Consider the following 17,372-nt stretch of genomic DNA (forward strand, 5'->3'; position numbering starts at 1 on the left):
ATTGTCATGTACCAGCTCGGGGATCAGCAACTGTTTAAATAGTTATTACCCTGCTCCTAGACACTGCATGTGTCATTAGAAATCATTGGTATGAGGCTGTGGCCTAATAAGCACAGAGGGAGCTAATTATAGCTAGGGATCATTTAATGTGTCCATGCTTAATCCATTATAGCCCCATGCAGCAGGGGCTGGTATTTATCCCACCTTGGTGGTGGCGGTGCCTTACATGAAATGGAAGTGGGCTTTCCCAGCACCATGACCATAACTGCCAGGGATCCAGGTCACTGGGGTTTTGAACAGGCTCCATGGGCAGGAAAAGAGAACAAAACCTCTATTTTCAGACCAGCTGCAAGAAAGGGGCACTACTCCGAGGTCATTCAGAGCAGCTCTGCATGGAGACCAAGCTGTGTGCTTTACCCTACCCAAATCTTGTCTCATTTGTGGCTAAAAGGCTGCCTCCTACCTGCCCCAGACCTCACTTGACCCTACCCCAGAGCTTCATCAGCTCCTCACTGAGCACGGACCTTTGGAAACATTGGCTTGATTTGCAGCCGTTGATTGGGCCAGACCCTTGTGTCAGGCACTTGGGAAGCTTTGGACAAACAATTCACATCCACTTGTGAATGCCTGAAGATCACTTGCCTGGTGTTGTATAGGATCTCTGTGAGTGAAGGCTGACTCTCCAATGTGACTTCAGCCTGGGGTCTTTCCTCCTTCCTAGTAGTCTCCCCACCTCATTTCCATGGATCTTTTAAGTCTGTCTATAGGTAGACCAGTCTGATTCTTACCAAAAACATGGACTTTTTTGTGCTTTAAGGCTATCCTTGTCCAGGTCCCCTCCACAAGCAGCAGAGAGCAATCAAAACACTCTGTAGTTTCACAGCTGGCTTCAGTGGCCCTAATTTCAGGCTGCTGTCAAAAGCATTGACAACACTACCTCTCTCCTCTCATCTTAAAAAGACTTTTCAGTGGTGCAGTAATGGGATGTGTTGGCTCAGTGATCTGACTGAAAACAAACCAGTTTTCTTATTCATGGTGTACCTTTCTGGTACGTTGTTGAGTGGCTGTGGCTTCTCCTGTGAATGCTTCAGCTCCAGTGATGGGGACTGGGCAGGGGCAAGAGGAGGACAGCAGAAGTAGACCAGCTCATCCTGGCAATGAGGTTGCACGGCAGGTCGATTCATCAGATGTGCTGTCATTTTCCCTAATTTGATGACCATTGTGAGGAATGGCAAAGACCAGCTGACAGCAAAAAGGAAGCTACTTGCACTTTCCCTGAAACAACCATTACAAAATCCTGCAGAGTTCACGTGCATATATAACTGTTGCCCTTGGTCTCTGTACAGAAAGGAAATGGGAATGATTTGGTAGCAGGATTATTAATTAGATATTTCCTCTTAAAACTTTATACTATAGGCTGGGTCAGCTATCAGAGAGAGCACAATGCATGTTGTATTTTTCCTTCCGTGATGGCAGGGTGAAGAGAACACACAGGGCAAGAGATGAGTTCGCATATTGGGAGCATACAGTCTGCTTCAAAAACTTACAGTCCAGAATACAGAAGTGGAGAACAAAGTCCAATGCCTTTATTTTGCTTTGTTCGGTTAAATCACACGTGGCTGGTTGCAAACAATGACTCTTTCCTCCGCATGGGCTGGCTGTTAGCTTCTAAAAGGCATTGGGGCAGAAGAGGTCATAGCAGGGCTTTTTGTGATATCTCAACATCACTGCTGAACTTGGCTGTAATTAGGACTTGCAGGTGTGAGGGCTGACAAGCTGCTCCTTCACCTCAGGGGCCATTCTCATCTCAAAAAAATCTGATCTAAAATCAACGGGTGTAAGTGAAAGGCTCCTGACGGTGACCCTGGGCTTTGGGTCAGACCTTCAGACATGGCAGCACAGTGTGGCGCAGTGGGAATCACAAGGATAACTCTGATTAATTGCAGTGTAGGAAAATAGACAGTTTGTTGGGCAAGTGCTAGGCTCTGGAGCGTTGTGAGCTTTCATTATACATTTTACTTTTGGTTCAGCAAATGTATAATCTTTCCACGGGCTATTTCCCTTAGCAGACACGCATTTGTTTGGCTGATTTTACTCTGTGTGTGATTGAACACCTAATTACAGTTGGTATCAGACCACCATCAAGAGATGCTCAGTTCTGTTGAGAATGATACTGTGCATCTTCATCACACAGGAAAACCAACTCCAGCTCTGCCTTCACATTTCTCCCCTGAGACAGACTGGTAAGGGCAGCATTTTTTAATCCCTAAATGCATGTTAAGTCTAAATTAATCACTTCTAAATGCTGCCATCCAATTATGTAGGTAATAGAGACTGTTAATGAAAACTTCTGGAAAAGAATATTTTACCTTCAGAAAATTGCATGTATAATCTGGAATATAAGCAGTGCTGCCACATCAGCTGAACAGAAGTAGCTCGATACAGTTCCAAAAATAGCCTGTATGGATCTGAGGCACAATTTTTTGGCTAACGCTAGTCCTTGAAGTGAATTGGTACTCATTGACTACAGGGCACAGAAGAAGACAAAATTCACTGAAGCCTTTAGATGAGTACTGAACTTTCAGGCGAGCCATGGGGAGTGGAGAGAAGAAAAGCAATGGGACAATTTGCTTGCTTAAAGCCAGTATGTGCTCAGGTACCTTGGTACAGCTTGGGCAAGACCATAAACTGGTGAATAAAAAATGCCGTGGAAGCACCCAGCTATGAAGCAGTCTTACATAGCAGCTGTGCTGGGTAAAGTTTTCCCAGCAGACATTAAAACACGAACTAAATTCATCGAAGATGTGGCAAGGGTTGTAATTGGTTTAGGTAATGGGGCATTTCCTGAAAATGACCCAGCTTAGTTGGTCTGAAAACAGAGAAGACCGATTTGCTGCCTTGTTATTCTGGTTTTTAATTCAAAGACAGAGCAGTCTATAAACTCTTCTGAGATGAGATGTGCATATTTGACTTCCAGTGACATGTCAGTACAGGATTCAGCAAAGGGTGCTGGTATTGTGGCCTCCAGTGTCCAAGCAAGTTTGCAGTCACTGAAGATATATTCACTTGTGTTGCCATCACTGCTGTAATTTGTTTGCAGGCTGCTATGGCAAGTGAAGGGAAGTCTGCCCTTTGCTTTATGCCACTCTAATAAAACTTTGTCTTCAGATGACTTGCACCATCACAGCCATCTACATGTGAATTTAATGTACACAGAAATCAGTTTTCCAATTAACCAGGTGCTCATCCCTCAGCTAACACAAGCCCTTAGCTGTGCAGAAGACCCCTGCATTACTGTGTTCCCATGCTGGTCTCTGCAGCCCTGCTACCATCATCCCTCAGCTTGTTCCTTCCAGCACCCACCACCTCCCTGGGGATAATATTTGATCCTTTTCTTGGGATTTATGATTGTGGTGGCTTCTCAGACCATTACCATACTTGTTAGAGCAAGACAACACAAAGCTGATGAAGATGCCTACCTTCTCAGAGCCTTCTGTTGCCCCTAAGTCTAATAAGCCAAGTGCTGGGGACCTTTCTTGCCCTCATCCCCCCATGAACCACACCATGTGCACCCTCACGTGCCATTTCTGAAGGCAGCTCCGTCTGCTCCCCTGCTCTCAGGGTGCTCTGCTGGGTCCCCCTGAGAGTCACTTAGCAAGAATCTACCCTGCCTTTGGAAGAGTCTCGCGCTCTTTAAATGATGCTTAAGTGCTAAGCATTATTATCCTTGAGCAAATAAATGGCTCTCCAACAATTCAGACTGGGTGGAGGCGTGGATTGTTGAAATAGCCTTCAAGGAGATAATTCCTGCAAACTGAGCCTGTGAAATTCATGCTTTCATTTTTATTTTAAATCTAGCCTTTTTCCTCTGATTGTTTTGGGTTCAGCTAAATCAAATATACAAAAAGGAGTGGGTTTTGTTTGTTTGTTTGTTTGTTTTTGTTTTTCTGCAGAAGCTTTCTCTTGCTTTGCCTTTCCATGCTAGCTTTCACCCAGAGCTTTGGGTCCACTCCTGGGCTTTAGTCAGATCTCCTACTCCCATTCTTGAGATTTTCAGGACTTGAACAAAAAAAGCTCCAGGCTTAACTGCCATGCCTAGTCAGCTGGAGATCTCTGCTATAAGCCAATGTATTCTATTTGTCTCCATCAGGGAAAAAGTTTCAGCTAAAACACCAGCACTTCAGTACACACGAGTGTCATTATGTCCTTTTGAAGACAGAGCAGTGGACCCGCTGTGCTGTTTTACATAGGCCAAATGCAAAAACCGTGGAGCACAGGAGAATCAGAGTCATGTAACTCAGAAAGTTGCACTTTGCTGCCGGTCTGCGGTGGGACTGGTTCCTGCTGGAGCAGAATCTTTGAAGGAAAATGCCTAGTAAATAGATGAGGGTGTGCACCTTGCTCTCTCAGCCCAAGCAGAGACTTGGCAGAAAGCATTTCCCCCGCCTGATTTCACAAGCAAGCTTTGTGTGTACTCCATGGCACAGAATAATTATGCAGTGTATTTTTGTCATTGCTCTCAAAGCTGGCACTGCCTATTATAAATACTGTGAAGGTATCTATTAATGTTTGCAATAGTAGGGAGAGAGCGAAGAAATCACAGCACCATATGACAGATTTCACTTCTCAAAAGCAAGAAAATAGAAAATAAAAGACAATTAGAAGAAGCTCTGTGTGCTTGACCCTAATTTATTTATTTATTTATTTTTCTTTTTCGAAAGGCACTGTTTAATTGTTGGCATTAAAATAAAAATGGGTATCAAAATGTTATGCCCTGCATGTTCAGGCTGCTTGGGGTCAGGGGAAGTGTTTTAGCCACTATACTGCATTTTCCTAACATACAGTCCTCCTGCTGCATATTGGCATGACTGATGGCCTGCTGGAACTTGACGATGGAATTGCTAACAGGGCGTTTGCATCAGATTTTGCACATGATTTTCTAAGGAGGTATAAATTGCTGTATTGCCACCATCTTTGGAGCCAAGTTAATTCACATCAGCAGAGCATCTGGCCCTGTGATCCACTGGCTTTCATGGTGCTGTCAGTGCAGCAAGCCAAGCGCAGACACCTCCCCTCCGCAGGATTATCTCAGTGCGTGCAGCGAGTTGCCTGTCTCTCCTGAAATCCTGTGTCCCGATTCAAAGGGGTTTTGCCTGCTGGCAATGCAGAAGTCAGGGTGGAAGGAAACTCCTCAGGAGCCTGTCTGCTGCCCCAGATAAGGTCATATCGTTGGCAGTCCCAGCAGATGTTTTTTCCAACCTCTTCTCAAGTCTTCTCTCTACCAAACCCCTCCCGTGCCCACAGCACACGTTGCCTCATGTCTGACATCTTCCCAATCTAGTCCCAGCCGGGGGCATTCTGCTCTCTGGCTACAGGTACGAAGGTTTGTGTCTTCTTTCCTCCAGTGCTGCTTCTTCTATATTGAACAAATCCCAGGCCCACAAACTTTTCCTTTTTGTTGTCTTTGCTTTGAACCTTTGCCCACCCCGTCCCCACCCTTCTTGAAGTGCAGAGTCAGACCACGTGCACCACCCCACAAGACACGTTACCAAAGCAGAAGGGTTACTTGTTCTGCTCAGCACTCTGTACTCTTATTTCCACGTCCCACTCTGCTATTTGCCCTTTTCGCAGCATATCTGACTCAAATTCAGCTTGTGATCTGCATAGACCTTCAACTCTTTACTGCAGTACTGCTGCCTAAGCAGATAGTCCTGATTTGTGCAGTTTTGGTTATTTTCCCACAAACATAAATTTTTCATTTGTCCTCACTGAATTGCATCCTGTTTTTTCAGACCATTTCTCCAATTTCTGTAAATTGCTTTGAATCGAATGCTGTACTCCAGCATGCCGGCAGTCATCTTGTCATCTGCATGCTTAAAGGGTATACTTTCTACTCCATTGCCCAAATCACTAGTGAATATAATAAGGGTGAGCTCACTGCATAATCTGGGCTTGGATGGAAATTTTTGTGATGCTAAACATCCTGGAGCTGGGCCTTGCACTTCTCCCCTAGAAACTCCCGACAGCGTTATTTATGTCTGGCGTAGCAGCTCAACCACAGAGCCCAGCAGCACAGGCTTTTGTGTAAAATCTGAGAGAAGCAGCAGATTATCATATTTTGTGTTTCTTGTGTCCCCTTCCCATGCTGATGGAGCACTTCAGAGAGAAACCTGCTCCATCCCAGCAGAGGAGCTGGACAATGTTGGACTCAGCAGCCCTCTCCATCCTACCGTAGTCATCTCTCCCATTCTCCATGTGGGACTGCTTCTCTGGCTGGGTAGCTACCCCAAATGCTGCCTACCTGCTTTCTGTCAACATTTTTGATAGATTCAAGACATTCACATGAAGCATTTTGATTTTGTTGACTCATCACTTCCTGAGGGAAAGGCGTTCTGTTGGATTCTTTTTTAATAATCTGAAGTCAGAATGTCTGATTTCTTCCCAAATAAACTAAGTACAGAGAAGCCAGCCCTAATTCTGAGAGAAAATGGATCACTCATCTTGGACAGGGTAATTTTTCCTAATTCTCACCCTCAATGGTTGGTGTGCACAGACAACTCTCACCATTAATGTGGCAGCAGCTGGATTGAGCTGATGTCTCCTGGACAGTAAGGGTAAATTGCTGATATCTTCGCAAGGCAGTAGAATACCATATGGGCTCTGAATGCCAGGGTGGGGGAAAATAAACTCTCTAATATAGAAGTCTGTGCAAGCAACAGAAAGAGAGGTTCAGCAGTGATACAGTTTATTGTTTCTTTGAAGACCCGGTTCAGAAACTGCTTAATGTGGCTTTTCTCCCTCCAGTTTCTCTGGCTCACAAAGCAGAAGTACAAAAACCTCCACTGTCCACCTAGGAGCAGAAAGGTTTAGAGTGGAAACTTGTGTGGATGAGATGATGCATTTCATCAACCACAGAAAGACAGCAGCAAGTAGGACCTACTGTACAGCTGAAGCCAGATGCATGGTTTAAGCTTTGTTAAACCAGTGGAACAGCCTTGAATTTCTCCAGGAGGCCTCAAAAATGAATACATAAAAGTGTCCAGACTAAAGGTCATCTCTTCATATTACAATATGTTTTAGATAATGCAAGAAAGGGAAAATTTGTATAAAATTTAAAATCAAATGCTCCCCTGAGGCAAAAACGTGGTGAAAGAACACCTGCTGAGATCCATCTGGTCCATCCTTACCAGAGTCAACCTCTTGACTCCCTGCAAGAGAAATTTGCTAGTTTCCACCCACTGGCACAGACTTTTGTAGAACAAAACCTTTTTCTTCAGTACTACATAACTTTTCCTTAGGAGTGATGAAGGAGATTTTTGCATGGGAAGTACCTCACCTGAAGTAGTTCTCACAGTTATCACAGCAAGGACAGGTGGCAGAGATATTGATAACCTCAGGGTAGAAAAATCTGATCTCTTGAAATGGTCTAGTGGACATCAAATACAGCCCTGTGCTGAATTCCAGATACCTCTCCCTAGCCATTGCTGGTATCCAGCAGAACTCCCATCCAAACCTTACACCAAAAATCAGACAGAGAATATATCATTTAACCTCGTTTGTCAGGACTGCATTGCAGGATTAATGCTTAATTCCTCCCCTCCCAATGATGTGCTGTGAAAACCCCGTTGCAATAGATTCATGAGTCTCAGTGCAGTGAAAACACACACTGCTGCCTGAAGGGCTCCTCTCCGTGGCTCATTAGGGCCACCGATGTAACCCATCTGCAGGCACACCTCCTATTTAGCTTTGATGTGGTGACTGTGGAGACTACTGCCTGTAGTGCCACATCTCTCCCAGTTTCATCAACTCATTTGGCAGGAGGGAGAGTGGTGGCCACCCATAAAACTGTGTCAGCAGGTGTGGCCCATCCAGAACAGAGGGGCAACACCTCCTCTGTGCAAAAACCCACACTTATTTTGGGATGAGACATGAGAGTGCAGCTCTTGCGGTAGAAAACACCTCCATGCCTGTCCCAAAGTGACGTTAATTCGGCCTCTAACATCGGGTAGATGATAGTAATCCACATCCCAGTGTGAGAGCTGTCCCAGCCACAGAACCTTCAGGGCAGGAGGCCTTTTCTTGGTGCCTGTCCCCAGGACCTCTGGCTCTGCACCCAGAGCTCTGTTTGAACACCAGGCATTTTCTGGGAAAACAGGAGATGGTTAAACAAGTTACATTTAAGAAGTTCAAATCAAACAGCTGCACAGCATTCACAAATGTCATTTAGCTCACCTAGGAGGTGCTTCTGGGTCTTATGCCATCTTTATAGATCTGGGACTAAATTAGAAAATAAACTCTGAATTAATTTGCTTTCCCTGGCTTGGGACATACTGAATCAGCATGAAAGCCTGCTTCAGAGATGCAGGGTGTGTGGTGAGAAAGATCTGTTCTCAATGCCCTTATCTTCAATGCAGACCCCGAGACCACTTGGAGAGAGATCTGCTCTTCTGGGGAGAGCAAGAAGAGAAAGATGTGCTGATGCCACACTTTCCCCTCCTGCAGCCAGCTTCAGAGAAGCCTGCCTGCCTGCATTTCAGCAGTAGAGAGATGTGTGAGGAGAAAACACAAGCTGTTATTACCTGCAACTTTAGCGTGGCCAAAAATAATGGAGAAAGAGAGAAATCCACCATTTGTTGTGTTTGGCTCGGCAGTCAGAAAGTGGTGAATTCACTGTTGCCCTGAAGTGAATAAACTAACTCCCTGCATTTATCCTTTCTAACCATTTGCTTTACTTAAATGGTCCCTATCACTGCTTGTAAGATAACATCCATGGGGACAATATCAGCTGTATGTGATCTATGACAATTTACATGTTTGTAACCACATAGCCACGCTAGCTGTACTTGGTTTAAAAGTATAGGCCACAGACTGTGTTTCTTTGGAAAAAGCTGGAACAATGCTCCCACCTTGCTCTTGTGGATGGTATAAACAGCATTTTGGTCTTCCTTTTCTTGTGCCCTGCTGCTTCTCCAGCCCAGACCTCCTTTTCTAAATCACAGGCTGGTTTCCCTCATACTTGTTTTATTTTATTTATTTATTTGTTTGTTTATTTTATTTTTTTTTCCCCAAGGTGTTCCTTTTACTAGAAATGTTTTGTCTACCCTCTAGTGGGAATTTGAATTATAGCACCAGCAGAGCATCCCTGGTGGAAGACAGGAGGCTGAAGCCCTCAATGCAGAATCAGGACTTACTGCAGTAACTGTTTTTTATGGTGCTTCCAGCACAATACGAAGCCCCATTCCTGTCCTCTCCCTTCCTCAGTGGAATTCAGGTTTACATTTTTGGAAAAATTACAGGGGATATGCTTGCCAGGACTTTGTTCTGGTAGAGAGGGTTTTCACTGATATTTTTCAGCCACGTACTTAGCTAGGATAAGTATTTTGGTATTAACCATATTGAGAGGTAATGAGAAGGGATATTTAGAAGACGTATGAAAAAGCTGCATCTTAACCCCATTTGGTCTTCTAGAACAAGGAAGGTGCTGTCGCCTGTATCTGAAGGCAGAACATAGCAGACAGATGTGAATCAGGGTGTGCTGGGTAGGGTCCTGGCCCCAGCTCTGCTCAGCTCTGGGCTGTGTACCTGAACCCATGTGCTCTCCTGGCATCAGTGCATGCACTGAGTGAGCAGTGGGACCCTGCTCCTTGGGTGAAGGCAGCTCAATAGTTATGTGGCTTATTACCGACCTTTGCTCCAAGGGAAAAAAAAACTTCCTGGCCTGTGGTGTGGCATGCACAAGTCACTGTGAAAGGGTCCCCTATACTGCTGCCAGTGTTTTACGTTAATCTGCAAATTAATACCTACTTGATGCAAACTGGTGAATGGGATGAATGCAGCTCACTACTGGCTCCTGGCTGAGATCGCACATACTGGTAGCCAAATACCTCTGGTGAGCTAGTTCCCCAAAATCTCTTCCAAAGGAAAACAGAAGTGAGGGAAGCTCCTTTCAGAGATGCAGAGTGCAGCATTGAGGGTGCGCTGGGGGCTGAGTAGAGCAGATGCTAGTTTAACTCAGCTTTTATTCCTGACATGCCACAACTGAGCAATCAAGATTCCCTTAAAAACCTTACCCTAAGCCTTTAATGCACTTTGTAAAAGCTCTGGGCTGGGAACTGATCTGTTCCCTGCCTGGCTGCTAATTTGCTTTGTGACCAGAGGCGAGTTGCTTTAACTCCACTGTGCCTCAGCTTGATCACCTGTAAAATCGGGGTGATGTATAAATATCTCAGTGCAGCTTACAAACAGACAGGTAAGTGTGAGAAAACTCCTGTGGGCAGCTGCTGCTGCCTTGTCTGTTGAGATAACTTCCTATTGCTAAAAAGCCTCATGAAGCAAAGGGAAAAGGGAACTTTCAAAAAGATGTATTGCTTTAAGTTGTTGCACAGTATATTTGTATCTCTCTGTCTCCTAGGTCTTCTTTATTATTGCTGAGACCATAAACAATTGGACCAGCCTGGTTCACTCAGTGGAAAATTGCCCCTTCGGGACCATTTGGGGATGGAAATAAATCCACCCATAACACTTCCCTGCTTTGTGCCAAACCACCTCTTTCTTGCCCAGCTTAGTTTACCGATATAGCCCCAGAACAGGATGTGTAAGTGCTGTTCATCAAGGTACCTTGGATGCCCTTTGAAGGCCCTCACGAGAAGGTGTTTTTCAGCCCTGTCAGCTGTAGGTCCCGGGTATCACTTTGCATGGTGGTGAAAAGATGTAAAAGTCTGAGAAAAGTTGGGGAAAGAGTTGAGTGTATCAGGGGGTGCTCTTGTGGTAATACCCAAATTTGTCACCACAGGTCCACCTGAAAAGGAAGGGTTTTACTTGTAAAAGCAGAGAGCATCACTGTTACTGAAGCTTCCAGGCAATCACCTCCCTTCTGGTTTAGATATCAGTGATACCATCCATTGTGGGGGCAGAGAAACCGAGGAGAGATCTTGGGAGATAAAATACATTTTAGTTCAAATACCTTCTAAGATTCTAGCAATGATGAACCAAACATACTCTGCATTATACTTGCCTGCAGCAACCCAGAAAAATCATGTTCCCTCTGTGTGTTTTAAAAAATTGGCATTTGAGTTTTAAATTTTATTTTGGGAAGACACTCAGCACAGTGTTTACTGACTTTCCTTCTTCTCCCTCTGGGTCCCAGAGTACAGCTCTGACTTAAAGCAGGAATGCATTTTTTCTCCTGCATTAGAAGTTGTCTCACCGGCTCTGCTCTCTACTACAGTACACAAGAGTCTTGAGCACCAAGAAAGATATTTTAGTTGAAAACACTGATCTTTTCCAGTTACCAGTCAGATAACAAGCATTGCAATACACCTTCTTTAGGGCAAACTTCTGTTCCTCCTAGACTTAATTGTGTGGCCTTTGCATCCAAGTGGCATTTGCTGACACCACCAAATGCCTCTACTTTCACAAGGAAAGAAGGAAAGATAAGGGAACAGAACAATTTTTTATTATTATTTATTTATTTTTTCCCTTACATCTCTTCTCATATTCTGCTGGCAGGGAAAGGCAAATACATTTTGGGGTTGGTAGCAATTGAATACAAGCTCTTGTTTGTGGTTTGAAAGTTTAGGTTCATTCAACCTGCGTTGTCAGAGTACAAAACAGTGACAGAGGGAAGCAGTCATTCCAAGTTTATTCTGCCAGCTTAGCCTCATCAGCAAAATGACAACATCTGTCTGAGGTCTAAATGACTCAGTGGTGGGGCTGGCACTACCCTCCCTTCACGTGGCAGATCGCTGCTGTAGAGTTAAACTCCACAGCTAACATCACAGCAGCCCAATCTCACATACCATTACACAAGGATAAAACTACAGCCTTGTCTCACATCAACACCCAACACAGACCTTGCAATAGTCAACCATTATCAAGTCATGGTAGCTTTTTGCTCTACTAGCTGTTAACCAGGTTATTCATTCTAATAACATATGCGGTATTCTCTACTCTCTTTTTAGGCATTCAGTCAGACACAGAGCACTGGAATTGCTCGAAAAGCACCTAGAACAAGACACAGACATGTTTTGCAAGTTATTGTGTTTCTTTGTTACTTAAAATGTTGCAGTCAGTATTTTTTCTGTCTTGGAGGTCTGAGTATGAGCTGAGTTTGAGTTTTGCTTTCACTTCTTACAGGAACACAAGATGTGGGCAGAAAAGGTAAAAAATGCTGTTTGCCTTTCCTGGCAATTAATGGTAGAAAATTACTCTGCTGCAGTCTCTGACACTAAGTGAGTCACTGTGAAGAATAAGGTTTGACATGTCTACAAAAGCAGTCAGCAATTCCATAACTTCTTCGTTATCATCATCAGAACTGACATCTCTTTGAGAGGTGTGAACCTAGTTTACCTTGCAAAGTTTCTTTTTTGGACTCTGCAGTCCCTGGCAGAGGGTAGCTGGCTGGCATGTACTTGAGCTGACACGACTGTCTTTGCAGACAAACATGCTAGATTTCTAACAGAAACCTGGTTACTGGAGCATAACTACACTGTGAATTAGCCTGCAATAGCATATTAATTTATGTAGCTTTGTTGTCACACTGCATACAGAGTTTGGAAAGTGTCTCCTGTTTACTGCAATTGAAGCACTTATCCTTGTTTCAGCGGTAAACCTACAGCTACTAAAATTAGAAGCTATCGAGATCTCATCCTCCACAGTAAGCAAAATGAATGAGTCACATGAGATAATGATCTCTCAGTCCCACAGAGCACCTGAGCAGACCTTGAATTCATTAAAAATGCCTGCACTAAGGTTGAGCTTTTGTCCTTTTTTAAATTCAGCCAAGGTAATGGAGCCAAGCTGCTCTTCTAGTGGATATTATTGCCCCACCGATGAACCACAGCTCCCAGGAGCATGCCCTAATCTGCTTCAGCACTTTGAAATCATCTAGTTTAGCCCCAGTTGAATGAAGAGAGGCAGTAGGTGAGACAGGCAGAAGGCAACCAACCTACAGCAATGTTAGGGAAAGAGACGAGGAGGAGATGGAAAAGCAGCCCCTCTCCAAGCCACTGAAACTGGGGGACTGTCACTCTTGTTGCTGTCAGAGATGAAAAAGCTTGAACACTTCCATTCCACACTTTTTACCTTTAGCCACCCTGTTTTATGTTGTATGTGTATTTTATTCAAAAGTTTCTGTCTGTGTATGATAAGCTCAGCTTGGGCTTGAGAAGAAGAGCTTCTGAGAAGAAGAATTAAAAATACAATGATGGTCCTTGCTCAGGACCATCAAAAAAAAGAAAAAAAAAAAAAAGATAATTTTAACCCATTCAGAGGCTTTAGATGTGCATGTGTAAGTAGTAGACACATCTTGTGCTTTCACTTATACGAAAGAGAAGAGAATTTATGCAGTGTGTTTGTACTTTTTGTCCATGTCAGATCGGTAGGATGCAACGGATCTATATCAAAAAAAGACTTCTCTCATGTGAATCATCATATTTGTGTAAACTGTGGTTTTGAATCAGACGTGCATGTGTGAAACCGGGTAGGTTGACCATGAATGATCACCACCTAGTGGCAACCTAAAAACATGTCAAAACAGAAAATGTGTCAAAAGGTGTGTTTCACTGTTTGTATCTGATGGTCATGTCTTTACCAAATCAAGTGTTTTAAATATCCACAAGGCATGCAAAAACATTACAATGTCATTTTTTGACCTACTTACATGTGGTACCCACACACCACTGCCTGTGGGGAATGGTGCTAACCCACGGTGGGTATCAGGCTTTGCCAAGGAGTGTGGTGGCTGCTGCTGGCCAGTCACATGCCCCAGGCTCTCCCATGCTATAGCAGGGTGGTGGGACAACCTTCAGTGCCAGGGATGTCCGCTGGCATGACTTCTTTTGCTAGCACTGATGCTACCAGTAACGTATGCCCAATTGCAGAGCTTAGAGGCCAAAAGGGACATCCAGAGGTCGGGTGGTCTTGTATTCCTCTTACTAAATGCCTCAATAGCCTGAACCTTCAGACACCTGGCAGCATAGGCTCCTTTTGTCCTTTCCAGTTCTTCATCAACTTGCCCCAGGAGAAAGCCCTTCCTGATATTCCCCCCTTGGGGTGTTTTCAGACCATTTGTTTTTCCACCCAGTTCCTTTCCTCTTTGGTCATTCCTCTGGGTGCCCTTACCATGCTCTGCTCGGCTGGTCTTCCCTGAAGGGCAGCCTCCAAAGCCAGACACAGTGCTCCAGCTGAGAGGTTAACAACGCTGAGGAGGGCATAAGGGCTACTTCACACATCTTGCACATTATATTCTTATTTATGCATCCCAGCATGGCATCTGCCTCTTCTGGAACAGAAAAACAGCAACACTGTCAGCCCACTGAAACTGTCAGCTCCTGAGATTCTCTGCAATAGTTGGACTTTCTCTACCAAACCATTACCTAAATAGTTTTTACTCCTTTAGTGTTTGTACAATTCATTATTTCTACTTAAATGCAGTACATTGCACCTGTCACTGCCTCGTAGCATCCTGTGCTTTTCCAGACCATAGTTGCAATTTGTCAACATAATTCTGTCCTCTCAGCTTCACGTCTTCTGCAAATATGATAAACAGACCGTATTTCATCATCCAACTCACTAATGAAAACACTAAATAGCCCTAAACCTAGGACAGACTGGTCAAATCCCCACTGAGTGGCTCCCTCTACTTTGATAGTAAACCACTCTGAGCACAGCTCTGTAACCAACAAAAGTAGTTACTAATATCCTCTAAACTGTTTTCCTTAGCTTACACAGAGGAGTATCACCTCAGACAATGTCAAAACTCTTTCTGGAGTCAAGATTTATGATACATGTTTCTTTTCCTAATGTGTTGTAGTAGGAAATCAGATTAATATGGTTTTGTACATACCTGGTAGACTCATACTGGCTGGTAGTCAAATGTACTCATCTTCTGTAGGCTTATCATCTGATTGTTTGTTCTAGTATCTTTCTGAGGTGGATATTAACATGACCGAGCTTTTTTTTTTAATTCCTTGTTCCTCCATTTTCTCCATATATGTGTCTCCTTGTATATCTTTTCTTATATTCACCATGTTTCCTCCTTTGGTACTTCTCTCTCATCTTTCCCTGGGCCAACTGAGATTTTATGATTCAGTTCTTTAGTGACCTGTGCTGAAGTTCATAAGGTTCATCTAATTTGAAAACATATGATTATCTAGCTGGTTTCTAACTACGTAATTCAGTGGTTTCGGCAACTGTGACAATTTGCTGCATCTCACTCCAGATCTAATAAACAAAGCAAACACTACATCAGCGGTGGCACTGACATCAATGGAAGTTGTTCTCTTGCCCAAACTAAGCTCCCTGTATTTCTGTAACCAGCCACAGAGCCTGAAGCAAGAGAATCCTGCATTTCCCAAATAACTTTAGAAACAGTCCTGTGGGGTAACTTAAAATTCTACCTTTGAGGAGGCTTAAGATTTTTCTTTTCACTCCCTTTTCTCTGGTTGCTAAGAGAGGTAAGTATCAACCTGCTCCTGAGACAGCTTTTTCTGGCAAGCACCCTATTGGAGATGGAGTGAAAAAACCAGCTGCAATTCTCACTGCCTTATCAGCACACCTGCCTATGCAGGGCTTTGCAGCACCGAAGCAATCCCAAGTTTGCTGGAATTCTCACCAAGGGATCCTTTCATAACCTTAAGTTTATTTCCGACTTGTTCGTGTAATTGTTGCTGCCGGGTCGCTGGATGTATTTTCTCCACTTGCACCTTGAAAGAGAGAGGATGGCCTGCTGGAAGGCACCTCCGATCACGACGTAAAGGAGAAGGTTACCACACGTGTTGAGAGCAGCCAGTGGCCGGGAGATGATATAGGCAGCATGGATTTGCTTCTCCACGTGGCAGTTGGCCATACAAAACCGCAGTTCAAGCCGAGCTATCCGAAAAACATGAAAGGGGAGGAAGCACACGTAGAAGACCACCAAGAGGACAACGGCGAGCCGGCGAGCCTTCTGTTTGTAGCCAGCCCGTGCCTGGAGCCCGGTGGCCAAGGTGCAAATAATGAACGCATAGCACAGAGTCACCGTCAGCAGGGGGAAGAAGAAGGCTAGGCTGGTCAGCAGCCAGTTATACCACCGGATTGTGCCCAGGTTTTCAGAACTGGTAAGGTCAAGGCATAAGGACCTGTTTTCCTCCTCTTTTGAGGAGATCAAGAAGTTGATGGGGATGACAGCTGCCAGTGAGATCATCCAAATGGCTGCACAGGCCACCGCTGTCCAACGCTTCCTTTGGACATGGAAGAACTTCATCGGGTGGACAATCACCATGTAGCGGAAGATGCTGAAGCACGTGAGGAAGAGGATGCTACTGTACAGGTTGAAGTGGAAGCCAAAGCGGATGAACTTGCACATGAATTCACCAAAGATCCAGTGCTCCCCACTGGCATAGTAGTGTATAAGGAAGGGGAGGCTGGTTAGGTACAGCAGGTCTGTGAGTGCCAGGTTCATCATGATGATGGTGCTGCTCTTCCAAGGCCTCATCTTGAAGCTGTAAACACAGATGGCAATGACATTTCCTGGAAAGCCCACCAGGAAGACGATGCTGTACATAATGGGGAGGTACAAAGTCTTCAGACTAGCTTCCACGTCAGTGCAGTTGGGAAAATCGCCTGTAGTGGGCTGCCAGGAGGTGGGGCTGGCTAAGTTTTCACCAGTTGTGTTCATGTTTTTTCCTTAATGCTTAAAGAAGAGAGAAATGGTTAGTGTTCACTGATGGATAAGACCCTGTATAAGCCCATTAAAACCAACAAATAGCCAGGTCTTTCCTTTCAAGTTGCCATCACTGCCGCTCTTTACGTGCCTTTATTGAATATGAAATGGTCTTGCTTCTTTGGTGAGAAATAATCCTGATATATAGACCTTTTGTTCATAGCTATTTAGAGATAGATACAATTTTTATTTTAAAATATGTATTCTCAAGGGAGGCTCTGCACAAGCACAATATAGCAAAAATGTGAAGGACTCCCAGCAGCACAGTAAGTGGTGTGTGTTCCCCAGTACACTGGGTTCACTTTCTGTTCTCATTTGGGGTCAAGTGCAGCAGAAGGAAAGACTGCTTGTGGTGTGCCATTGACCAGAAGCATAGAGAGGAATGTCCAGAATGTTACTGCTCCATAAAAGCTATTCGCATCCTTGCTAATTAACTGGAAAGCAGAGCAAATATTGAAATGTTTGCATATTCTTTTTGACTCTGTAGTTACGTAATGTTTTTCTTTCCACTTCTTGAAAATAACTGATACAGAAATACTTCATTTTTTTAATTCATTAACAAGATTAATATCTCAAAGAAATTGCAATATTTTTAGGCTTTCCATTAGCTGCTATGTCTATTCCTAAATATATATATATATATATAAATGGTGTGTTTCTTAGACAGTAG

General features: G+C 44.1%; 1 protein-coding gene across 1 annotated transcript; it reads right to left on the bottom strand.

The window, feature by feature from the left end:
- Window positions 1–15,625: 15,625 nt before the first annotated feature.
- On the bottom strand, window positions 15,626–16,657 carry LOC311209002 (2-oxoglutarate receptor 1-like; the record flags this gene model as incomplete). Its single annotated transcript, XM_084286052.1, has 1 exon — window positions 15,626–16,657. The coding sequence occupies one exon, from the start codon at window positions 16,655–16,657 to the stop codon at window positions 15,626–15,628; it is 1,032 nt and encodes a 343-aa protein (XP_084142178.1).
- Between the last annotated feature and the right edge of the window lie 715 nt (window positions 16,658–17,372).

The sequence above is a fragment of the Netta rufina genome (genome assembly GCF_964035555.1).
Source record: "Netta rufina genome assembly, chromosome: 1".
Classification (NCBI taxonomy): domain Eukaryota; kingdom Metazoa; phylum Chordata; class Aves; order Anseriformes; family Anatidae; genus Netta; species Netta rufina.